Source organism: Phalacrocorax aristotelis, unplaced genomic scaffold, assembly GCF_949628215.1.
Source record: "Phalacrocorax aristotelis unplaced genomic scaffold, bGulAri2.1 scaffold_60, whole genome shotgun sequence".
Lineage (NCBI taxonomy): Eukaryota > Metazoa > Chordata > Aves > Suliformes > Phalacrocoracidae > Phalacrocorax > Phalacrocorax aristotelis.
This window is the reverse complement of record NW_027441340.1, coordinates 37,022-61,445: the sequence shown is the minus strand read 5'-3', so window position 1 is coordinate 61,445 and position 24,424 is coordinate 37,022. Positions and strand designations below refer to the sequence as shown.

Here is a 24,424-nt window from a genome sequence, read left to right as displayed (position 1 = left end):
CGTGGTGAGCTCTTGCTTTTGGAAAGCAGTGTCTAATATCTGTGTGCCTCTCCGTATTTCCCCAGAAGTGGGCCCAGCATTGAAGGTGACGGTTCCCCAGCCATCGGGGACGGACCGAGTACGTGAGCAGGCGCCTGACGCGGCCACTGACCCGGGAGGCACGGATCGGGAGGTGAGGGAACCGTGTTGGCATGGCAGGGGAAAGGATGAGTCTGGAATGTGGCTGTTGGTGGAGATGCATGGCAGGGAGCCGGACACGGGAGGGAGGGGGCGAACAGAGCATCGTGAGAAGGTAGGTCAGCACGTGACAACGGAGGGGTCGTGCAGTGCGAGCACCTATGTGACTAGTTAATGAAGGGACTCACAAAACTATATGCAAAGCGGGATGTCTGCCCCGAGCTCGTTGGGCAAGGTGAGCAATGAACAGGGAGCCGTAGCAGCTGTTATTTTTGAGGTGTGGAATTGTTTGTGAGCGGGCGGCCGCTTCCAGGCGCAGGGGTCGCCTTGTCTCTCTGGTTCTCTAGGCACCGTAGGTGGCGGCGGCCACGACATCCAGCCTCATTAGAGCGTGGGGGAGCGGAAGTTCACGGCGCTTCCGAGGAGGCTGTTGTTGCGGAAGTGGCCGGCGTTGAGTGGTGTGACACTGAGTGATGGCACCGCACATTTGGAGATGAAGAGTATCCGTGTGACCACAGCCCCATCCTACATAGCCTGTGTGGCCTTCTTAAAGGATGGCTTTTGAGCCCCCGGATTTGGAAGGGAAGCTGAGGGGCCGATGCTGTCTTTGTGCAGGTGGCCGGTCGGTTGGGGGAAGCGCAGGTGGGGCAGGCAAGGGTTGTAAAATCAGTGGAGGGTACCGTTCAGAGACCGGACACGTTTGGGCCGAGGGAGGTTGTGGTGTCCTTTCTGCAAAACAGAAGCATCTGCCAGGCAGGGGAGTTCCTGCCTGTGCTTGTGCTGTTGTGTGGATTTTGTAGTCTGTTCCTTACTGTACTTGGGTCTCGATGTGTCTGTTGTTCTCCGTGCTGAGCAGGCACCTAGGTAGCAATATTGAGGGTTTTGCAAGCCCTGGCTCATCGGCATAATGGTAACCGAGAGCTTCCTTTCTCGCATTTTAAGTCTACTGCATAGATTTGTCTTGTGTCTGAAATATTAGACCTTTATAGAAGGTCATCTTTTTGCGGCGGTGATTAAGGCGGCCTCAGTACTGCTGCTGAAGAGCAGTCTGAATACGCAGGGCCCTTTTCTGGGACCTGTTCCCTGCACCTGTACGTTCTGAGGTCTTTAAGAGTGGCTTGTCGCTCGTGCATCGTCCTAGTTGTGGGTATATGGTTTCATCGCAGGTGATGATGGTACGTGACTTCTCTGCGGATGCTATAGCTTCTTCCTCGCTGCCGTATAGATCTTCTCGCCCGGTGGCATCTCTGGGCCGGAAGTCCGTCGTCTCGGTGAGAGTTTTCTTAGGTGCCTCGATCGCTTCGCTTGTAGTATTTGTGAGCGGTGTCGGTCCGTGCACGTCGATGCCTGTGTCAGAGCTGCTCCGCCTGGGGGTGTAGCAATGGTAGAGCGGGGGAAAGAATAGCAATAAGAGTATATGGTTAATGTTAATATGCATAGACTGTTTTGGCAACGCCCGTACAACCCTCGTCGGAGCGAGTGGCCGTTGGCAGCGGGCGAGGACGGTAATTTCCGGGGCGTTTTGTGGGTGCCGAGGGGATGACCGTAGCTGTCTGGGAGAGGCAGCTAGAGTGCTAGCTGAGCAGAGGGCACCTCTCAGCTGTTCAAGCTTGTACGTGCGTGGGGCTTAGCATTTGATTGAAGGTATTTCCTTTAATGGCATGCAGTAGTTGGGCTCTAGATGGTATTCCTACGTGGAAGCAAGACCTGTGGAATGGTTAAGCTGTTGCTGTGCGTCCAGGTGACTTGTTCTATCATGCTGTTCTTGCAGAGGATGAAGATGGAGCTGTGCAGGGTGACAGAGCAGAGCTGAGTAGAGCACACTAAGGCGGCGGGTCCGTGTGCAGGATTAAAGGGAAGATGCGACTGAAGGCTATTTGAGGAGCATTTCAGGCGAGCTGGGTCGCAGTGAGGGGGCGCATGGGGCTGGTGACTTTGTTCTCTTTGCTCTCAGGAGCACAGCGCTATCCCTAGGGGCTGGCAAGGTTCTAATTGTGGGGCCGGCGCCCATCGGGTGCTTCTTTTTGCGTTACAGTTTAAAGCGTGGATCGCTCTGATGTTTGAGGAGTTTCTGGGCAGTTGTTGTCTGCGGCGTCGTTCCCAGATGCGTGAACAGCTCTGCTCTGTCGCTGTCTGTTTTCAGGGAGCGTGATTTCTTTCCTGCATCCTTACATTCTTAGGTCTTGTAGCTGGGCTTCTTGTGCCTCCTCCCTCTCAGTTTTGAGAGGAACTTCTTGTCACGGGCCCTGACGCTCTTCTAATCTTTTTGGATCGCGTTAGGGCCTCCTTGCGTCACTGTCAGGGTTCTGCAGGTCTTGTTGCTGGACGAGCTCTTCCGTCCAGTTGTCTCTGTGTTTGCCGAGAGCGTTCTCTCGTCTCGGAGGTGCGCAGTTTGTAGTGTTTCTCATAGCATTGGTGTGTGCGTTTGAGTTTGTCTCGGACCGCCTTGTTGGCCGTGTAGAGTCGGGTAGGTGGCACAGCGATGAGAGGTTAGGGTTCATCTGTTGCTGTGCCAAGGCTGTTGGGGGAAAAGGTCGTACCGTCATCTCAGATTGAGTGGCCCTCCTCAGCGGGCGAGGACCGTTTTGTGGGCTCGGAGGCCGTGACCGTGGCTATCTGGGAGAGGCAGCTAGAGTTCAGCTGAGCAGATTACCTCTGCAGGGTGTTCAAGCTTGTACGTGCGTAGGGCTTCATGTTTGATGTCATATGTTTGTTTTAATGGCAGGTTATAGTCGGTCTTCAGGAACCGTTAAGGTACTGCTGTGCAACCAGGCGACTTGTTTGGTATTGGTTTTGGAGATGCCGAGGGACGAGTCGTGCAGGGCGACGGAGGGGAACTGAGGGGACCGATGTAAGCGGGTGAGTCGGTGCGTGGTGTATATAGAGGGAAGATGTGACCGATGGCTCTATGACTCCGTTGCTCCTTGCGTTTGTCTTTTGTTTCGGGTTTGAAGTAGCGTAGCAATGAGCAAAGGAGGCAAGTCGAGCAAGGCGAGAGGTGATTGGTGGGCTGAAGTAGCAGCTCTTCTGAGGTGTTGTGTTGCTGGGGAAGTTATAAGCAACGCGCGTTGTTCGGGTGTTACGGACGGCGGGCGAGCTGAACACGGCACCTGGAAGTGACGTAGGCTGGGTGGGAGGCTGTCGAGGGAAAGGGGTGCAAGACGGGGATTGGTGCGGGCAGGCTGTGGCATCGGGCAGCATCTCAGGAGGTGCCTTTTCGCTTGGCTTTTTGCAGGTGCCGCTGGCAGGCTCGGAGCGGTGCTGCCGCATGCCTATGAGAGGTCTGAGAAGGTGGGGCAGTGGCCAGCATCTAAGACCAGAGAATGCTGTGGTCCGTCGTCGAGCTCTTCAGTTTTGTAGGTAACACGTGGGCCGTCTTTGGAACGGCGTATGAGCATTAGAAGTGAGCTGGGTAGTAATGAGGAAGTCACGGGGCGGTGATTTCTCACGAGCGTAACGGTAGTTTACTGTGTGTTCATACATTTGGTGCCACAAGCGATGACGGAAGCGGGGTGTGATGCTGGAATCTGTGCAGAGCAGGTGAGCCGATGGGCATGTTCGTTTTGATGAGGGGGGTGCTCTGGTAGAGATCTGTGTTGACCTGTGTGATACTTATTGCTGGCCCTGGTGTTTTTTGGGTTTTTTGTTTTTTTTTTTTATTTTTTTTCCACGTGATGAAGAGGCACCTGGCCACTGCGAGAATATCCTGGTTAGCTGGTGTGTTTCTTGTTGTGAAAGGATTCATAATCTGGCCCATCTGAAAGCCCCGCAGTGTGACTTTTGTTAGGAAGAGATTTTATAAAATTGAGATATTTCTTATTCAGTGAGGTTGCATTCTATGAACTTGCCATCAGAGTGCATCTCAGAGACAATGTCTTTGTCAGTAGAACTCATCAGCACAAGACTTGCAAAGTATTGCTTTTTTTTTTTAAGATAAAAAAATCAATGGTCCTTGCGGAGATCCAAGCACAGCACATACTCCAGATGTTGATGGCATTGGTAGTGCTTGGGTTCCCAGTTGTAACAGTCGAGATACCATAAAAATACGGTTCCCCTGTATGCTTCGGTACAGCCGAACGCATTAGCAGGTCTGCCGGTCCTTCTTGGTAGCCCCGTGTATTGCAACACTGGGGATTTGATTTGCGTGTTTTTTTTGTTGTGGTATTTTTTTCCCCCAAAAAAGTAAAACCGTATCGGGGATCTCTTCACGCACCGATTCTTCTGTCATAAATGAAAGTTTAAAAAAAGCTAACAGTGTCTGATTTACGACGTGACTTGCGCTGTTTCAGCTGTAACTGCCAAGCAGATGTAGGGTACGATTTGTTAGGTGTACTTAAGCGCAGGTAGGTATTTGTTGTGAATATTTAATGAGGGGCGACTGAATGTTGGGGGGCGGGGGGGTTTCCTGCCGGTATTTTGAGGGAGCGCTCTTAAGTATTTTATTTCAGTCTCGCTTTCAACGCGCGTTTCCCTGGCAGTTCAGCAGCACCTCTTGGGCGGGGCAGCCGGGCGGACGTCCCTCCCGACTCCGTAACACGCCAAAACCCCCCAGTCACGTTGCTGCTGTGTATTTTGGAGATAGATAATCTTATGGCGGGCGTGAACGGCTGTGCGAGTTAAATGAACGCAGAAGGAAAATGGAAAGCTTTTAGAGCCTAGACGCTCATATTGGATGTGCGTAAACACGCGCCCGCCTTCTCAGCACAAAGTGAATTACTGAGACTTATTCTTAATTTTTTACGTTACTCTTTCAAGTTTGACGCTTCACTTCAGGCTTCGTGGAGCCAGGCAGCAAGACGTGCGGCGGCAGGGCGAGGGCTGTAGCTGCTGCGGTGGATCTGTAAGCGGAGGTTCCGGTACAACTTTGCCCCGCAGCCTCACGGGGTTATCTCCCCGCAGCGGTGCCGTAAGGAAGGGATGAGACGTTTTCCAGCACCAGCCAGAGCGTTCAGTGTTACGCGAAGAATCTGTTCAAAATGGTATCGGTTAGTCTTAATACTGTTTTCAAGTGTTTCAATCACTCTAGCTTTTAAAGGATGTGTTGTGTTTTGAGATGACCTGTTTGCCTAGGATCTTGCTGCGGCTCAATTTCCTTCCTATCCCTTAGGCTGACTGAGCTCCTCCATTTTCTTCTGTGCTATTTTATTAACGTGCTGAAATATAGTTTGGGATTTCTGTTTTTCAGATGTCTTCTAAGTGTCTCGTGATGCTCAAGAGATGCCCCCCGGCCCGGGTTTGCCTGCTGGTCGTTAAGCGTGGTGAAGGTAAGGGGCCATCCCTCTGCCTGGAGGCTCCCGGCTCTGTCTCCAGCAGGTGCCCCGCAGGTGCGGCCGCAAGGGCTGCCTGGAGGGGAGAGTCGGGGCCCCCAGGGACCGGGGCTGTTTGTTGCCCCAGGGAGCCCGTCCCAGAGCGGTAACAGAGTGGGAGCATGGCCGAGCAGAGCCTGAGAGAGATGTGACACTGTCCTCTGGCACGCTCCCGCTCCGCTCTGGGGTGGCCGCCAGCCTGCGGACAGGGGCTGGGGGGGCTGCCCCACCTTTTAGATATTAGCAGAGCTCCCCTTTTTTGGGGGGGTGGGTGGGGTGGGTGTGTGTACCTTTGTAAATGACACTATTAATGAGCTGCAGGTTGGAGCAGATTCCCTTGTTTAGTGCCCTTCTTGGGGTTGAATCACAGATTCTTAGGTTGGAAGGGACCTCAGGGATCACCTAGTCCAACCTTACTATAATAAAATAGGGGGAGTCCTGGGCGGGTGATGATGTCATGCAGGGCACCCCAGTGTCAATGGGGGAGCTGATAATGCATCAGAGGAGCAGGTCAGTGTGTGTGGGTCATCTAGGGGTTCCCCCCCCTCAAAAAGGGGGGTTGCAGCCCAAAAATGCCAGAAAATTCAGGGGGCTATTAAGAAAAATATTTTAAGAAGCAAACGTGGGTGTGAGGCACTGAATTAGAGAAAACCTCTTATTTTATATATATTGAAAAGTATTATTACTTTATAGATGTATAAAGGGATTTTAGGATAGAAAGAATTCTACATTGAGATACGGGATTTTAAAATACAAAAGTAACTCGCCTGTCTACATATATTTAAAATAAAAAATAAAGGCGTTTAAAATGAAGAAAAAGGATTTATGAAGGAATTCAAAATAGAAGGAAGTCTGACTAGAGCGAGCATCTACACTTACTGTGTATTACATAGTCTAAGTAGATGTCTAAATAGAGAAGTTGAAAAAGATTCAAGTGTCAGAAAAGTATAAGTAAGCAGATAGCTAGTCTAAATAGGTGTTCTATGTATGTATTGATATGTAAGTCTAAACAGGTATGTGGAAATAGCTATTCTGTGTAAGTGTAAATAGTCTAAATAGATATGTGTAAAATATATGTATTCCATAAGCATATGGATGTGTAAGTACACACATAAGTGTAAATGTCTATGCTATATAAGGTTTTTAAAATGCAAAGAAACCCTATTTATACATAGGATTTATAAATTGGACAACGCCCCTCAACTCCCCCCATCAACTGAAGACACAAATGTGCTTTCAAATGCTGCCCCTCTCGCCTTCTCCTTTTCCTATCCCAGTGTGGGCCTGATTCCCCCAAATGGGGATTTTCCCCTATGGGGCCGCATATGCGGAGTGGGAGCTGCTGCCAGGGTACAAAAGAACCCCAAACCTTTTGAGTCTGGGTCTGCAGTGGTGGGGGGTGGTGGAACCAAAGCAAACTGGAAGAGTCAACTCCAGGTGGATTTGTGCAGCTGGAAAGCAAGAAAATGGCTGGGGGCTATGAAAGGGGGAAGGGGCTCTTAAGATGCAAAACCAGAAGTTAACTGTTCTATCTCTGAATGCTTATCCAGCTGAAAGTTAATTGTTGCGGAACGCTTGTCTAGCCGCTGTGTAAAATAATTAGCAAGGAGGCCTGGAATCCACTTGCGAAGGACAAATTCCTGAGAAGGATGGAAAATTGTCTAAAGAACCAGGTAAAACAGTAGTTTGGACAAGTGTCAAGAGATAACTGAGTCTGCGCAAAACCAAAAGGTTACTAGCGGTGATGAAGAGGAGCCAGCAGCCTTCATCTTTACTACCCCCGATCACCACCACGAGGAGGCACTGCGCAAGCTCAGTTGGGAAAGATTTATGGAAACTACTTTTTTGGCTAATTTTAATACGACGTGGGGAAAGGTCATGCATATCTATAGGCGTATTGGGAAATTGTATGTATCTGTAATGCTTTACTATATAAATGGAAGACAAACTATCACACAGGTGCGCATGACTTTGGTGGGACTACCCCCCGTGCTGCCCAGCACTGAATAAACATACCTACTTCACAATCTTACAGATTGTGGAGTCCGCTTTCCGCACATCAGGTAGGTGGGCTGGGGAGTGACAAAACAAACACACACCACAAAAAAAAAAACCTACAAAAAACTCCAAATGAAGAAAACCCATGGACCAGCCACTCTCATCCACAAAACATAAACTGAAAATCAGCAATTCTTGTGGTTCAAAAACACAAACCCCCCCACTTTATACAATGTTTTTGAAAAAAAACCCCCAATTTTTATATTATTAAAAAAAAAAGGACTCAAAACACAAATCCCCAAGAAACCCAGCAAAATGGAAAACAACACAACCCAAAGATAAAAAAAAAACCCTCCAAAGCAATAATTGACCAACCCAACCCTATAAAAAAAAAAACTATGAAAATCCTGTTTTGGGGATTACTAGGTGTGAAACACCTGCATTTGGAAGGGCATTTCTGGGGCTTGTCTGGAATGGATTCTCCGCAGTGGGTCAGTTATCTGGAGCGGATCATCATCTGCAGGTTATCCCAGGTGAGTTGCCCGTTGTGGATTATCCTGGGGGGCCCCCTGGTGTCAGTCATCCCCATGCATGTTCCCCATGGAGTGTCTGCCCAGACATTCCCCCATCCAGCAGTGTCTGTCTCCTCCCCCACCCTTCCTCTCCATGTGTCTGTGCCCTCCCTTCCACTGAAATGGGCCTCCTGCATGAGGTTTTCTCCTGTGTGGGTTTTTTCTTGGTGACATGCCCTCACTTACCCTGGCCTCCTGTTCTGTGCTCGCTGAAGCCTTGTGCTTATGCAGGATGAGCAGAGCAGGGTCCTGGCAGTGCAGAGGCGAGGCGAGGTGCTGACAAGCCAATGAAGGCCAAGGCTCAGCAGTGCACAACTCCTTTGCAGGTCAGCCACTGGCATCTGGTCTGCCTGGCTGCCCTGTGCCCTGACGCACAGCTGCCCCCATCACCCCAAGCAGCCTGCCTTCAGAAGGGCAGCTGTGTTCCCCTGATTTTACTCCTTTAGGTTTGACACTTTGGGCTTCATTGAGTAAGCATGATGTGCAGCAGCAGCAGTGAAAGAGCTGTAGCTGTGGTGGTGAATCGGTAAGCATAGGTTCTTGGTACGCTATAGCATTGCCCTGCAGTCTCATAGGGTTATCTCCCTGCGGCAGTGCCGTAAGGAAGGGATGAGGCTTTTTCTAACACCAGCAAGAATGTTTAGTGTGGTACCATTTTGGTCAGATTTTTAGTATAAATAGCTGTTAATAGTTTTTTAAGTGTTCTACTCACTTAAGCTGTAAAGGATATGTTGTGTTTCAAGCTGATTCATTTACTTAGAAACCTCCTTTGACTGAACTGATAGACTATGCCTTAGGCTGACAACAGTTTGTATTTTCATCTGCTCCCATTTTTTTAATATGGTGACATATAGTTAGATTTTTGTTTTTCCAACATCTTGATGAAAGCATCTCGGTATGCTCAGTAAATACGTCCCCACCCATGCTTGCTTCCTGTTACTCGGGGCACACTAATGTCACTATGGGTGGGGAAATGATGCAGCAGAGCAGCAGGTGAGGGGGGATGGTGCGTGAGGGATTTTAGATGGTGGTCAGTGTAGGGCCACAGTGGAAGAATCACAAGCTGAACACAGCTGTGAGAACGCAACCTCCAAGGGGGGAAGCGGGAGGAATGTCATTGCACAATATGTTGTTGCAACCCAGAACCGCCGTTAGCTGGCAGAGCATGTACCCGGCAGGCCTTGTTGCATGTGCCGGCCACGCGTGCAGCAACGTCTAGGCAGTACTTTTGCCTTGAATCTGCTGAGGGTATAAAAAGGGGCGTCTCAAAGCAGAGCGGGGGGGAGACAGAGCACGCTCTGGGAACCACAGGGGACACCCTGAAGGTGCCACGCCTACCTCCCTTCTCCATGATGACCTTGCTCATGGTCACCCTCCTGCTCGGCGGTGTCTCGGGCATGGTCAGGTTGGTCAGACTCCGATGAGGGGAAAACAATATGCTAGTAACTGCTTCTGCAAGGCTCTAACAGAGCAATAAATACTGTTGTGCTTTTGAAATATCATATGTTGGGTGAATTTTGTGCATAGGAATCCTGCTAACCTGTTACAGATGGGGGTGTAATGGGGGGTCCCTCCCCAAAGAGTCGTGGGGGGATTATTACATATTATAAACTATAAGTATGGGTGTGTGACATTGCAATAAAGGAAAAGGGTTTTTTTTCTATTTTGAATTCCTTCCTCTATATAGAGTTTAAAATGCACAAAAAAATTATGTCTATACAAGTTTTTTATATTTTAAGAGCCTGTACATGTTTCTACTTTAAAATAAACTTTTTACCTACTGTATAGTACAAAGAACTTGGAATATAAAAAATATAAAGTTTTTTCTTTATTTATAAGTTAATATTGGTTTTCAAAATATATAAGAAGTCGTCTGCCTGGATAAAGCTATCTGAATTTAGTGTGTGTTCTATAATAAGCCTACCGCAGGGTCACAGGTTGGAAGGTTCTCAGGGATCATCTAGTCCAACCCTTCTGTTAGATATTCTATGTAATCTAAATAAAGATAATAAAATAAGTGTAAACAGGTATAGAGATAAGTAGATATCTCAGTCTAAATAGAGAAGTGTAAAATTAGTGATGATATATGTAAGTTTAAACAGATAGCTAAATAGAAGTTCTGATAAAAGTGTTGATCGGTATGTCTAAATAGATGCATAAATATTCTATAGATGTATATAGATATAGTCACAATAGATAATATCTGTTTACACTAAGTTATAAAACATCTATGTATTCCCTGAATATACATATATTTAGGTAGATACTTCAGTGTTAAAATATCTGCTATATAGGGTTTTTACAACACTAAGAAAAACACTATTTATAGAACGGTTTCAGAAGCTCAACCCCCCCCTTCATACGTACTGAAGTTATAAAAGCGCTTTCTAAAGCTGCCCCTTATCCCTTTTCCGCTCCAAGTCAGGGCCCATCCTCCCAGTTGGTGACTTGCTCCTGCAGGGCTGCGCTTGCAGAGCGAGAGCTGCTGCCACAGCACTAATACACCCCCAAATCCCCGATTCTGGTCCACCTACCTCTCTGGTGCCCCAAAAGTTGTTGCTCTTTTGCCAGTTCTGCCCTGTACGCTTCACCTCTTTGTTTCTGGTTCCCATGTGCCTTGTTCCAGCTCTTTCCTCTGTCCTTCCTCCCTATTTATTCTTTTTCCTCTGTCACACTGCTTTTGGGTGCTGACCCTGGTAGCCAGCTCACTGCAACCATATCTGACGCGTGTGAAGGGACAAGGCTTCGCTGCTTCCTGCGCATTCCCAGATGCGTTTGCAGCCCCTGGGCTTCGGGGTGAGTGGCTGCAGCTGGGTCCAAGGGAGAAGATGATGTGCTGTTGGATGCAGCCGGTGAGTCTGAGGACAGGGCTGGCCCTGCTGTGCCAAGGGGCTCTAGCTGGGGAGAGGGCTGCCTGGACACTCCTGCCTGCAGGAGCTGGCTGAGGAGTGAAAGGAAGGGTGTTCCACAGGCAGGTGCCTCCAGCAAGGAACAGCGTGTCGTTGAGCAAGGAAGGATCCATCCCGGCCAGAGCACGCCGCCAGCACAAGGTAACAGGATATCAGCAGCTCTGTTGGCTATGTGCGTTGGCCCCCGTGTGTCCAGGAAACACGGTCGGAGAGGAGTCTCGGGGCACCCGCCTCCTGCTCCGGGAGGGGCATGGTTTGGGCAGCCAGCACTGTGGAGGGGGAAGGGGCAGAGGGAGAGAGAGAAACCTCAGGGCTGTGAAGGTGTCCTGCCCACAACAGGAGCTGCAGTGAGTCGCACAGCTCCTCCCATGCATCTGGGCCTATCCCTGCTATGCTTTTCCCAGTGTCTGTCTGCCTCCTTGCCTGTCCCTGCCTCTGTCTCCTTCTCAGGCTGCACAGCTCACCAAAGCTTTTTGGTCTTCTGCCAACACTGCCCTGCACCCCATCGCCTTCTATGTGTCCTTTCTATACCTCTCCTTTTCTGGCTCCACTCCTGCTATTTTTTTCTTCCCTATTACTTGTAAAAATTGCATTTCTAGGTCTGCCTCTACCCAGCGACCTATCTCCATTTCAGTGACTGACTCTGCTCTGCCCCGGCTTGCTCTTCCTACATCCTTTCTCTGTGGCCATCTATCTGTCTCCCTCTCTTGATATTTAACTTCTACCCACATGGCCAGAACCCCGTTGATTTTTACATTTGCGCTGTCTGTCTACGTTCAGTTCCGCGTCCACGTTTGTTTCTTCCTGCCTGTCCTCAACTAAATCACTTTTCCAATTTTGTTTGTCTTCATTGATTTAGTTTGCGGTCCCTATTTCTTACTTTTTCCTGTCTGACCCTTACTCCATTGCTTTTAAAATTCTCTTTCTAGGTTTAGTTTTACGAAGCTGCCAATCCCTAATTTTAAGGGTTATTTGTTGCTCATGCACCCCATTGCTTTTAAAATATTTTATCAAGGTGACTTTTTTTTTAATAGAGTTAATAAGGTTGGAAAAGGCCTGTGGTATCATTGAGTCCAATCATCAACCCAACACTACGGTGCCTCCTACAGCGCCACGTATACGCATCTTTTGAACGCCTCCACGGAGGGCAACTGCCCCACCTCTCTGGACAGCCTGTTCCAATACCTGACGACTCTTTGGGTAAAGAAATTTTTCCTAATACCCTCTCTGATCATTCCCTGATGGAACTCGACACCATTTCCTCTTGTCCAATCGCTAGCTCGTTGGGAAAAGGAACCTACACCCAGTTTACTACAACCTCCTCTGAGCCTCCTCTTCTGCAGACTTAAACAACCCCAGTTCCCTCAGCCGCTCTTCATAAGACTTGTTTTCCAGACCCTTCCCCAAGCTTTGTTGCCCTTCTCTGGACATACTCCAACTACTCAATGTCCTTTTTGTCCTGAAGGGCCAGAAAGGGAACACAATACTCAAGGTGCGGCCTCACCAGTGCCAAGTCAGGGGTACGATCACTTCCCTACTCCTGCTGGCCACGCTATTTCTGATACAAGGCAGGACCCCATTGGCCTCCTTGCCAACCCAGGCAGACCGCCGCCTCACGTTCAGCCGGCTGTCAACCGGCACCCCCGGGTCCTTCTCTGCCGCACAGTTTTCCAGTCGCTCTTCCCCAAGCCTGTAGCATTGCATGGGGTCGTTGTGACCCGAGCACAGGACCCGGCACTCAGCCTTGTTAATTCTCATAGAGTTGACGTCAGGCCATGGGTCCAGCCTGTCCAGATCCCTCTGCAGAGCCTTCCTACCCTCGAGCAGATGAACACTCCCGCCCAACTTGGTATCATCTGCAAACTTACTGAAGGCACACTGTCCCCTCATTCAGAGCATTGATATAGACATGGAACAAGACTAGTCCTAAAGTTGACCCCTGGGGAACAGCGCTCATGACCAGCCACAAATTTGGTTTAACCTCTGTCACCACTACTCTTTGGGCTCAGCCATCCAGCTAGTTTTGTACTCAAGGAGTACACCTGTCCAAGCTAGGAACCACCAGCTTCTCCAGGAGAATGCTGTGGGAGACAGTGTCAAAGGCTTTACTGAAGTACAGGTAGATAACATCCACGGCCCTTCCCTCATCCACTAGGTGGGTCACCTGGTCATAGAAGAAGACTGGGTTGGTCAGGCAGAACCTGCGGTGTCTGGGCCTGATCCCCTGGTCATCCTGTACATGCCTGGTGAGCGCACTGAAGGTGAACCATTACTACCCTGGTGATAAACAGCCAGTCTACTAGAGACTGAGGCCAAGAAGGCCTCAAGTACCTCAGTCTAGTCCTCAGTGGCAGCATTCCCCACCCCGGCCCCCAGTAGAGGCTGGAGAGTCTCTTTGGCTCTCTTTCTGTTAGCATATATGTAAAAGCATGTTTTGTCATCTCTAATAACAGTGGCCAGTTGAGTTCTAGCTGGGCTTTTGCCTTCCTGGTTTGCATAACAAGCTCTGTGTTCTGTTCCTGACTTGCCTACCCATTCTTCAAAAGCAGTAAACTCTCCTTTCCCTGCCCCCCCGAGCCACCACAAAAGCTCTCTGTTCAGCCAGGCCTGTCATCTTCCTGCCCGTTTGTCTTACTGCACACAGGGACAACCTGGTTCTGCACCTTCCAGATTTCCTTCTTCAACGTCCAGCCTTCCAGGACCCCTTAGCCCTTCAGGACTTCATCCCAAGGAACCCTTTCAACCAGTGTCCCAAAGAGTCCAAAGCCTGCCCTCCGCAAGTCCACAGTATATATTTTGCCAGCCCCCCCTTCCTTATTTTGCCAGGCATCAGGAATTCTATCAGGGTGCAGTTGCTAGGTGCAAAATGGCTTCCAACCCCCACATCTCCCACCGGTCCTTCTGTTTCTAAAGAGCAGGTCAGTCGAGGCACCTCCCCAGTAGGCTCATTTACCAGCTGCATCAGGAAGTTACCTTCCACGTGCTCCATGAACCTCCTAGACAGTTTCCTCTGCTGCGTTTTCTTTCCAGCAGACATCTGGTAAGTTCAAGTGCCCCATGAGAATAAGGGGTAGCAACTGGGAGAGTTCTGCCAGCTGCCTGTAGAATTCTTCAGCTACTTCTTCATTGCAGTCAGGTGGTCTACAGCAGACCCCCAGCTGGATAGCTGCCTCGTTGGCCTTTCCCCTCATCCTTAACCATAAGCCGTCAACCTCATCCTCCCAATCATTGAGCTCTCTACAACCAAAACACTACCTAACGTACAGAGCCACCCCACCACATCTCCTTCCTTGCCTAACCCTTCGTAAGAGATTAGAGCCATCCATCGCAGCACTCGAATTGTACGAGGCATCCCACCGCATCTGGTGAGAAACCGTACTAGGAGCAGCTAAAGTCACTTGGTTTATTAAGCCTAGAGACAGGGAGACCTCATCTCAGTCTGCAGCTTCCTCACAAGGGGTGGAGGAGGCACAGGCGCCGATCATTTTTCTCCGGTGACCAACAATAGGACCTGAGGGAACAGCAGGAGGATGGTCCAGGGGAGGTTTAGGGTGGGTATTAGGAAAAGTTTTTTCACTCAGAGGGCCACGGAACAGGCTCCCCAGGGAAGCAGGCACAGCGCCAAGCCTGACAATAATCAAGTAGCACTAGGGCAACACCATCAGAGGCATGGGGTGAATTTGGGGCTGTCCTGTGCAGGGAAAGGAGTTGGACTCTAATCCTCGTGGGTCCCTTCCGACCCAGAATGTTCTATGATTCTGCGATGTCTGCGATGGCAAGAAAATCAAAGCTATCCCGCTGCACAACAGCTTCTATCTCCTGCCTTACGGCATCTATGCTGTGTGCATTGGGGTAGACCTGCTCAAGGTGGGATATTGATTTCACCCTCGAGCTCGGCACGCCGCCCCTAGGCTCTTCTTTAGCGAGCCTGGCTATATCCCTTCCCCTCCAAGTCTCCCTTAAAGCCGCCTCCCCGAGCCCTGCAAATTCCCAAGGAAGAATGCTTTTCCCCCTTTGAGATAGATGAACTCCTTATTCAATCCCTTTTAATTTTTTTCCAGTGGTACCCTAACCACCCTTGCGTTTATCGTGTTCTTTTTGTGTACTATTATCACCTTTACTGTGGTCATTTGTTCATTTTCAGCTCTTTCCTTAGCACCATCGCTTTTAAAATTTTATGTCTGTGTTTTATTTCTATTACTATTTTTTAGTTGTTATTGTCTCTTAATCCCTCGGCTTTTAAACTTTCCTACTTTTGTCTCGTTCGCCGGTGTTACTTCTCAATTATTTTTCATAGCGCTCTCGCTTTTTACATTTCCTTTTCACGTCTGTTTTGGGTCACTGTCCTTATTGCATAAGATTGTCTTTATTTCCTAATACGCACTGCTGGCTAGGCTTTCTTTCTACAGCAACCTCAGTTCTCTTTGCTGTCTTTGCAAAATTATTTCTCATCTCTCTTTAGCGCCCTTGCTTTTTCCATTTCCTTTCTACCTCCCTTCTAGGTTACAGTCTCTGTTTTAATTTTTTCTTTTATTTCCCTACAAGCCCTTCCTTTTTAAATGTTATTTATAAGTTAACTCTCATTCCTTTGGAAGTTCAAAAAGTTATTTCTTCTATTTCACTAATGACCTTGCTTTTTCCACTTAATTTCTACATTTCCATTTTACTTGACCGTTGCTATTTTTAATTTTTTCCCTCATTTCTTGAATCGTATTTTCCTCTAAAATTTTGTACAATTTTATCTGGTGTCTTTGTTTTAGTTATTTCTTGTCCTTAGTAGCAGTACCTTTGCTGTTATAATATTTTTCTATTTTCCATCCCTATTATTAATAGTTTGCTCTAGGTTTCCCTAATCCCTGACACTTTTTAGATTTCTTCCTTTAGCCCGTTTCCTGTGCTTATTTTGCTCTGTTTTCTTTCAAGTATATGTCTTCCCTTAACACCATCACTTCACCAGTTTTCTTCATCCGTTTGCTGTCCCTATGTTTTAAATTTTATCTTTAGTTCCATAATCCCCCTTGCTTTTTAAACCTTTTCTATGCCAATTTTTCTCCCTTTGCTGTCTCTTTAAAATTATTTCTTCTCTTCCCTTAGCGTCACAGCTTTTAAAATTTGCTGTCTCTTTTAGATGGCTGTCCCTATCTATTTTTGCCCTTCCTTTTCCTAATCTCTTGCTTCCTAAATGTTCTGTCTACTTTTATTCCCTTTGCTGTTTCTCAGAATTATTTCTTGTCTTTCATTAGTACTGCTGCATTTTAACTTTCTTTCCGCTCCCGTTTCAGTTTCCTGTCCGTCTTTTCATTTTTCTCTTTGTTTTTCTAACATCCCGCACTTGATTTTTTTTTTCCCCTACATCTCCAAGTCACTTGGCCTTTGGTGTTCTATGTTTTTCCCTATTTCTTTACTATCAGTTTTTAACTCCTCTGCCTAATGTTATCCATTGGCTGTATTAACACTTGAATAATTTCTTGTCTTTTGTTAGTGTCGCAGCTTTTAAAATGTCATCTTTTACCTCATAGGCCTTTTACCTCACCGCCTTAGACGTTCCCCAGCAGCACATTGTTGTCACAATCGCACCTCTCCAAGACATCTGTTCCCAAAAAAGAGCAATCTTTTTCTTTTCTATGCCATCTAGGATGCCTCCCGAGACCTTCCCTGTGCTCCACAGCATTTTGGTAGCATTTACTCTCCTTTTCAATCTCTTATCCCGCGAGCCTTTTGTGACCCCTCCGCTCCCAGTCACCGTGTGTCCAGAGAGCCCCTTTTCGTCCCACAACCCTGTTTTAGCTCAGTAGCAGGCTTTGGTCTTCCCTTGTTATCTCTGAACCCAGTCTTCGGGTTTGCTTGTGCCTCGGAGCGCTCTTAGCATACCGTCTGCTGACTACGGTACCTCCAGCCGGTCCCCAGCTCCTGAGGAGATCTGTAATCTGGTCACACCCCTCCAGACTGTATCCTCCTTTCCCAGAGCATTCTTTTGTCTCTGCGCCTCACCCAGGACCCCTCAGGGCGCCGCAACACCTACCGGCCCCTTTGAGGTCACATTCTGCGCACTTTTAGCTTTGCCGTGGCACTCACACCCCTCTCTCACCATCTGAAGATTTTCTGAGTCTGTATATGCTGCGCACAGCAGTCATTCTGTCCTTTCTTCCTTCTGTTTGTGCCTCTATTTGTTCCCTGGCTTTCTCATGTTGCGTTTACTGAGCTCAGATGCCCTCTGGATGTAATTGTCACATCCCCAAATACTTTTCTGTCTCTCTGCCTTCCTCAGGACATCTTCTATCCTAGTCACAGTCCTTTCCTAGACTCTCCTCAGGCTCCAGCTCCAAGGCTGCTTTGGTGTCTTGGGCTCCCTCGGGACTCCTCTGCTCCATTTGCTGAGTTCCCACGAGACATCCCCTCATAGAGATAGCCCAGGGCCCTGTTCTAGCTCAGAAGGGCACTTTTCACTCCTCTTTACCCTCCAGCTCTATTCCTGAGTCGGTATCTGTTACCCCGATCACTTTTTTCTTTCCTCAATTCTTTGCCGCCCCCCGTTCCAGCTCCCCCGAGAATATCTGTTAGTTTGGTCAATTCCCTTTTGAGCTTCCTGCATTCTCACCACTGCTTTAGTTTCTCTGGTCCATTACAAACTATTCCTATCCCTGTGACAACGCCTCTTGTTCTGCCAGAACCTTTCCTAAAGCCATCTTTGTACTCCGCAGTAATTAATTTGTTTTCTGTCTTATAGTATGTTTCTCTTTGCTATCTGGTACCCCAAAAATATCTACGGGTGGCTCTGATCTTCTCTTGAGATTCTTGGAGAATCAATAGCCTGGATCTATTTTTAGCAACACATGTCTCAATGAGTTTTTATTACACTTCCCCTTTTATTCTTTATTTAGCTGCTTATATGCTCATTAGGACACTTCATATAACTTTTGATACCGTTCCTGTATTTCCCTTTTTAAATTTTTGTCTTTTGAGACTGCTATCAGTCTCTTAAGGAAATCAGAGTGTCAAAATTACTCTGAATTATCAGTGATTTATAGAAAATAATTTCATTTGAACCAGAGATTTAATTCACTTTGCCATTCAGTCATATCTAGACTATAGCTCTGCTAGTATGTAGATAGTATGTGTGGTTTTGCTAGAAATGAACCATAATTGTATAACTCTTCTGTTTTACAGAAAAGTAAAACATACAACTAATGGTCATAATAGTGCTATTATAATCCAGGAGGTGCTCTTCTATATAAATTAGTAAGACATGGTTTTTCCCTGTATACATCCTAGGAAAATGAAGTTTAATTTCTTACCTGGCCACATTGCTGATGCAATACATGTAGGTGAAGAAAAACAAATAGTAGTACAATTACAGTAAGAACCACTCTTTTTGTCTTTTTCCATGCTGTTAACATAAAGCACTTGAGAAAACTCCCTGCTGTTCCTTCAGCTGCCTTTATACCCTGTGGTGGTTCACCCCTCCCCTTTCCCAGGTGATTGTGGGAAGGTTGGTGGGCAGGGCCCGGGGTATATGAGCCACAGCCTCTGGTGAGGGAGCTCCCTTCCCTCCTGGCTTTCTCCAGTGTGGGTGCTTTGGTGTTCCTGTACTTAATTGTAAGTTTTGAGCTGTTTAAATATTTTTGGATAGGTATGTTTTGATATTTAAAGACATGCAGATGCTTGTGAGAGGTAAGGCTTTTAGAACTCAATAAGGGTTGGTGGCATTTAAATTTGAAAGATCATTTGTGTCTAAACTTATATGTTTTTCCTTATTTAATACTGCATTGGAGGTTCAGGTGTGGTAAGATGGCTTGATAGTATGTTGTTCTGTTATTTTTTTCTTTTTAGTTTTGAGTATGTTTCTTTTTATTATTGGAATTCTCTATTGAATCAAAATTATTTTCATAAACTCTCTTGCGTAATCTAGAAGGTGTTGACATTAACTGTTAAGGGTATTGATAAGATGTGGTTGGGGTTAGGGTGAGTGTTCTGTATGCATTTATGTATGGGAATTTATATATGCAGTTTCTTTAAGAAAAGAAGAGCAATACAAGTGTATAGTTAATATCAATAGACTTCTGTAAAACCCTGTGTAGGCTTGTGCAGAGCCAATAGCCAAAAGCAATGGGAAAGGTCAGTAACTTTAGTAGTATTTTGTAGATGTTAAGAAGATGACTGTAGCTGGCAGCTAGAGTGCTAGCTGAGAGTACATGCTAACGGTCTTCAGGTTTGTACGTGTATAGGGTGTAATGCTTGAGTTAACGTATGTCCTTTAATGGCAGGTGGTAGTTGGGCTCTACATGGTATTCCTACATGAGAGCAAGACCTATGGATCATTTAAGCTATTTCTGTGCATCCAGGTGACTTCTACCATGTCCTTTTTTTCCAGAGGCAGAGGAGGAGTTGTTCAGGGTGACATAGGAAAGCCGAGGAAATCCTGTAAGAAGGTAGGACGGTGTGTGGTATATAGAAGGAACATGTGACTGATGGCTGAATGACTCTGCAGTGTGTTTTGGGGAGTTAGAAGGCAGTAAGGAATGAGCCAAGTGTGAGCTGGACACAGGAGGGGAGTTGAGCTAGGTGATTGGTGTGCTGAAGTAGCAGTTCTTTCTGAGGTGTTGTGTTGATAGCGAAGGTAAAAGTGACCTCTGTTACTTGTGTGTTACAGATAATGGGTGAGCCTCAAAGTGGCAGCTGGAACTGACAGAGGCTGGGCAGGCAACCTGTCAAAGAAAAGATGTGTGAGAATGGGATTCGGCGTGGGTAGGTTGCTGTTCTGGGTAATATCGTAGCATGTATCTTCTTTCTTAAGTTTTTGCACGTTCCATGTAGGCTTTGCGGGAGAGACACAATGTGGTGATGAGACTTCAGAGAAGGCTATGGTGAGCGGTGACGGGTGGGCTGAAGCGTAGCGATTCGTCCTGAGGGGTCGCGTCGCAGGTGGTTGCGAGCAACGTGCGTTTGGCTCTTGCAGGTGGCGGGCGAGCCTCAAGACGGCAACCGGATCTGATGGAGGCCGGGCAGGTGAGCTGTCGAGGAAAAGGTGCGTGTCTGAGATGTCTGGGGTGGGGGGGGGGTGTTTGTGCGGGTATCCTGAGACTCCCGCAGCACCCGAGCGGGTCCTTTTTTGCTTGGGTTCTTGCAGGTGCCGCACGCAGGCTTCGGAGGGGAGACGCCGCGTGCCGACGAGAGGTCCGAGAGGTGAGGGGCTTGAAGGCCAGGCGGCTGTTTGAGAGCAAGGTGTCGTACGGCCACTCAGTTGAAGCGTTTGTCTCTGGTTTTGCAGGTTGTGCGCCGGCTGCCTTTGGGCCTGGACGCGCGTTTGAGGTGAGCTGGGTCGCAGAGGGGAGGGGCGCGGGGCTGGTGTGGTTCGTTCTTCCTTTTTTGGCGGAGCGACGGTAACTTTGTGTGCCCTGTGGTATCTCTAGGGGCCGCAGGGGATGGCGTTCGTCCTCGTCCGGAACGGGCACAGAGCAGCCGGGTGAGCGGAGCAGCCGGGCGCGCGTGAGGTGGGGGGCGTTGCGGGGGTGGGTCCTTGTGGAGTGATGGGATGCCGGCTGACAGGGCTGCTGTGTGTGTATTGTTGTTGTTTTTGTTTAGGTGATGAAAAGGCACCTGGCCCGTGGAGGACCGATGCAGTGGGCTGACCGTGCGCTTGTTCTTCTGAAGGATGGGTGGACTGAGACTCTCGGCCCCTTGAAAGCTAAGTTGAGGCAACGGTGCTGGGGAAGGGGTTGGGGGAGGCAGGGGTTTTAAGGATGGTGCAGCGGAGCGGGCTGTCCGGGAAGCGGTCCCCTTTGAGAGCAGGGAAAAGGAGCGGGTTCCTCTTCAATGTGACGGGAACGTGTGCCGGGCAGGGCGGTTCCAGGCTGTGTGCGTTATTGTGCAGTGTGTGTGTTTCGTGTTGGGTGTCTCCGACCTTCCCCGGGTCTCGGTTGCTGTCTTTGTTCTTTAGGAGCCAGGCAGGTGCCTCGGCAGCGTTAGTAGGGCCCGGCGAGGCCCTAGTCGTGGGCTCGGCGCCCGTCGGGCGCTTCTCTTTTGGCGTCGCAAGCTTCGGGCGTGGATCGTTTTGGCGTCTCGGACGGTCGTCTTGGGCGGCGTCGTTCCCGGCTGCGTGAGCAGCGCCGCTCTGTCGCTGTGAGTTTTTTGGGACTGGCGTTTCTTCCTTGCATCCTTAGGCGGTTAGGTCTTGAGGCTGGGCTGCTTGCACGTCCGTCGTCTCGGTTGTGAGAGGAAGCTCTTGTCACGGGCCGCGAAGCTGTCGGCGTGCTCTGGCGTTGCCGTAGGGCCTGCCGACGTCACCGTCGGGGTCCCGCAGGCGGTCTTGCCGGACGGGGGGTTTCCGTCTGGGTGTCGTCGTTCTCTCCGAGAGCTGCCTCTCATCCTTCGGGGCGCGTGGCCTGTAGCGTTCTGTGTAGCGTTGTTCTGTGTTTGTCTTGGAGCCGCCCTGCCCGGGGATGTAGAGTCAGGGCAAGGCGGGTGGTGCTGGCATCTAGGGATGCGCCCAGGCTGTGGCGGGGGTGGGGGGGAAGGAATTTTGCAGCCGTCTTGGATCGACTGGCTGTTGTCGGTGGGTGAGGGAAGTAATTCCTGTTGGGTTTTGTGGGCCCCCAGGGAACAACCGTAGGTGTCTGGGGGAGGGAGCTAGAGCCTTAGCTGAGCGGGTAGCGTGTCAAGGGTGTTCTGGCTTGTCTGTGTGCTGGGCTTACTGTTTGATGTATTGTGCTCATGTTGAAGAGCCGCCCTAGTTGGGCTCTCGAGGGGTGTTCCTACGTGCGATCGAGACCTGCGTCGTGGTTCAGCTGTCGCTGTGCATGCAGGTGACGTGTTTGGCATCGGTTTGGCAGGTGCCGAGGGAGGAGTCGTGCAGGGCGATGGAGGACGGCGCTGTAAGCAGGTGAGTTGGTGTGCGGTGGATCTGGAGGGAAGATGTGGCTGTTGGCTCTATGAGCCCGTTGTGGTAATTTTTCTTTGTGGACGCATGCGAGGAGCCGAGCGGGATCTGGGCACCGGAGGGGTGCCCAGGCACAGGGTGAGCGGTGACGGGTGGGCTGAAGCGTAGCGATTCGTCCTGAGGGGTCGCGTTGCAGGTGGTTGCGAGCAACGTGCGTTTGGCTCTTGCAGGTGGCGGGCGAGCCTCAAGACGGCAACCGGATCTGATGGAGGCCGGGCAGGTGAGCTGTCGAGGAAAAGGTGCGTGTCTGAGATGTCTGAGATGGGGGGTGGCGGGGGGGTGTTTGTGCGGGTATCCTGAGACTCCCGCAGCACCCGAGCGGGTCCTTTTTTGCTTGGGTTCTTGCAGGTGCCGCACGCAGGCTTCGGAGGGGAGACGCCGCGTGCCGACGAGAGGTCCGAGAGGTGAGGGGCTTGAAGGCCAGGCGGCTGTTTGAGAGCAAGGTGTCGTACGGCCACTCAGTTGAAGCGTTTGTCTCTGGTTTTGCAGGTTGTGCGCCGGCTGCCTTTGGGCCTGGACGCGCGTTTGAGGTGAGCTGGGTCGCAGAGGGGAGGGGCGCGGGGCTGGTGTGGTTCGTTCTTCCTTTTTTGGCGGAGCGACGGTAACTTTGTGTGCCCTGTGGTATCTCTAGGGGCCGCAGGGGATGGCGTTCGTCCTCGTCCGGAACGGGCACGGAGCAGCCGGGCGCGCGTGAGGTGGGGGGCGTTGCGGGGGTGGGTCCTTGTGGAGTGATGGGATGCCGGCTGACAGGGCTGCTGTGTGTGTATTGTTGTTGTTTTTGTTTAGGTGATGAAAAGGCACCTGGCCCGTGGAGGACCGATGCAGTGGGCTGACCGTGCGCTTGTTCTTCTGAAGGATGGGTGGACTGAGACTCTCGGCCCCTTGAAAGCTAAGTTGAGGCAACGGTGCTGGGGAAGGGGTTGGGGGAGGCAGGGGTTTTAAGGATGGTGCAGCGGAGCGGGCTGTCCGGGAAGCGGTCCCCTTTGAGAGCAGGGAAAAGGAGCGGGTTCCTCTTCAATGTGACGGGAACGTGTGCCGGGCAGGGCGGTTCCAGGCTGTGTGCGTTATTGTGCAGTGTGTGTGTTTCGTGTTGGGTGTCTCCGACCTTCCTCGGGTCTCGGTTGCTGTCTTTGTTCTTTAGGAGCCAGGCAGGTGCCTCGGCAGCGTTAGCAGGGCCCGGCGAGGCCCTAGTCGTGGGCTCGGCGCCCGTCGGGCGCTTCTCTTTTGGCGTCGCAAGCTTCGGGCGTGGATCGTTTTGGCGTCTCGGACGGTCGTCTTGGGCGGCGTCGTTCCCGGCTGCGTGAGCAGCGCCGCTCTGTCGCTGTGAGTTTTTTGGGACTGGCGTTTCTTCCTTGCATCCTTAGGCGGTTAGGTCTTGAAGCTGGGCTGCTTGCACGTCCGTCGTCTCGGTTGTGAGAGGAAGCTCTTGTCACGGGCCGCGAAGCTGTCGGCGTGCTCTGGCGTTGCCGTAGGGCCTGCCGACGTCACCGTCGGGGTCCCGCAGGCGGTCTTGCCGGACGGGGGGTTTCCGTCTGGGTGTCGTCGTTCTCTCCGAGAGCTGCCTCTCATCCTTCGGGGCGCGTGGCCTGTAGCGTTCTGTGTAGCGTTGTTCTGTGTTTGTCTTGGAGCCGCCCTGCCCGGGGATGTAGAGTCAGGGCAAGGCGGGTGGTGCTGGCATCTAGGGATGCGCCCAGGCTGTGGCGGGGGTGGGGGGGAAGGAATTTTGCAGCCGTCTTGGATCGACTGGCTGTTGTCGGTGGGTGAGGGAAGTAATTCCTGTTGGGTTTTGTGGGCCCCCAGGGAACAACCGTAGGTGTCTGGGGGAGGGAGCTAGAGCCTTAGCTGAGCGGGTAGCGTGTCAAGGGTGTTCTGGCTTGTCTGTGTGCTGGGCTTACTGTTTGATGTATTGTGCTCATGTTGAAGAGCCGCCCTAGTTGGGCTCTCGAGGGGTGTTCCTACGTGCGATCGAGACCTGCGTCGTGGTTCAGCTGTCGCTGTGCATGCAGGTGACGTGTTTGGCATCGGTTTGGCAGGTGCCGAGGGAGGAGTCGTGCAGGGCGATGGAGGACGGCGCTGTAAGCAGGTGAGTTGGTGTGCGGTGTATCTGGAGGGAAGATGTGGCTGTTGGCTCTATGAGCCCGTTGTGGTAATTTTTCTTTGTGGACGCATGCGAGGAGCCGAGCGGGATCTGGGCACCGGAGGGGTGCCCAGGCACAGGGTGAGCGGTGACGGGTGGGCTGAAGCGTAGCGATTCGTCCTGAGGGGTCGCGTTGCAGGTGGTTGCGAGCAACGTGCGTTTGGCTCTTGCAGGTGGCGGGCGAGCCTCAAGACGGCAACCGGATCTGATGGAGGCCGGGCAGGTGAGCTGTCGAGGAAAAGGTGCGTGTCTGAGATGTCTGAGATGGGGGGTGGCGGGGGGGTGTTTGTGCGGGTATCCTGAGACTCCCGCAGCACCCGAGCGGGTCCTTTTTTGCTTGGGTTCTTGCAGGTGCCGCACGCAGGCTTCGGAGGGGAGACGCCGCGTGC

At 50.3% G+C, this 24,424-nt stretch overlaps 1 protein-coding gene across 9 annotated transcripts in view; it reads left to right on the top strand.

Annotated features, from left to right (window-relative positions):
• LOC142051361 (uncharacterized) overlaps positions 1-19,659 on the top strand; it is a 196,622-nt gene extending 176,963 nt beyond the window's left edge. The window contains exons 2-6 of one of the 9 annotated variants that reach the window (XR_012658440.1): positions 66-172; positions 2,903-3,036; positions 3,413-3,537; positions 4,933-5,162; positions 5,363-5,555. Coding sequence is in view for 2 of the 9 variants with exons in the window: in XM_075080505.1 (XP_074936606.1) it covers positions 66-172; positions 1,344-1,448; positions 3,413-3,537; positions 5,363-5,384 (359 nt within the window). In the remaining 7 variants the exon portion in view is untranslated. Of the gene's footprint in view, positions 1-65; positions 173-1,343; positions 1,449-2,902; positions 3,037-3,412; positions 3,538-4,932; positions 5,163-5,362; positions 8,723-19,333; positions 19,392-19,612 lie in introns of those variants that run through there. The other 8 variants (XR_012658443.1, XR_012658439.1, XR_012658438.1 and 5 more) reach the window with 8 other exon arrangements.
• The last annotated feature ends 4,765 nt before the right edge of the window (positions 19,660-24,424 follow it).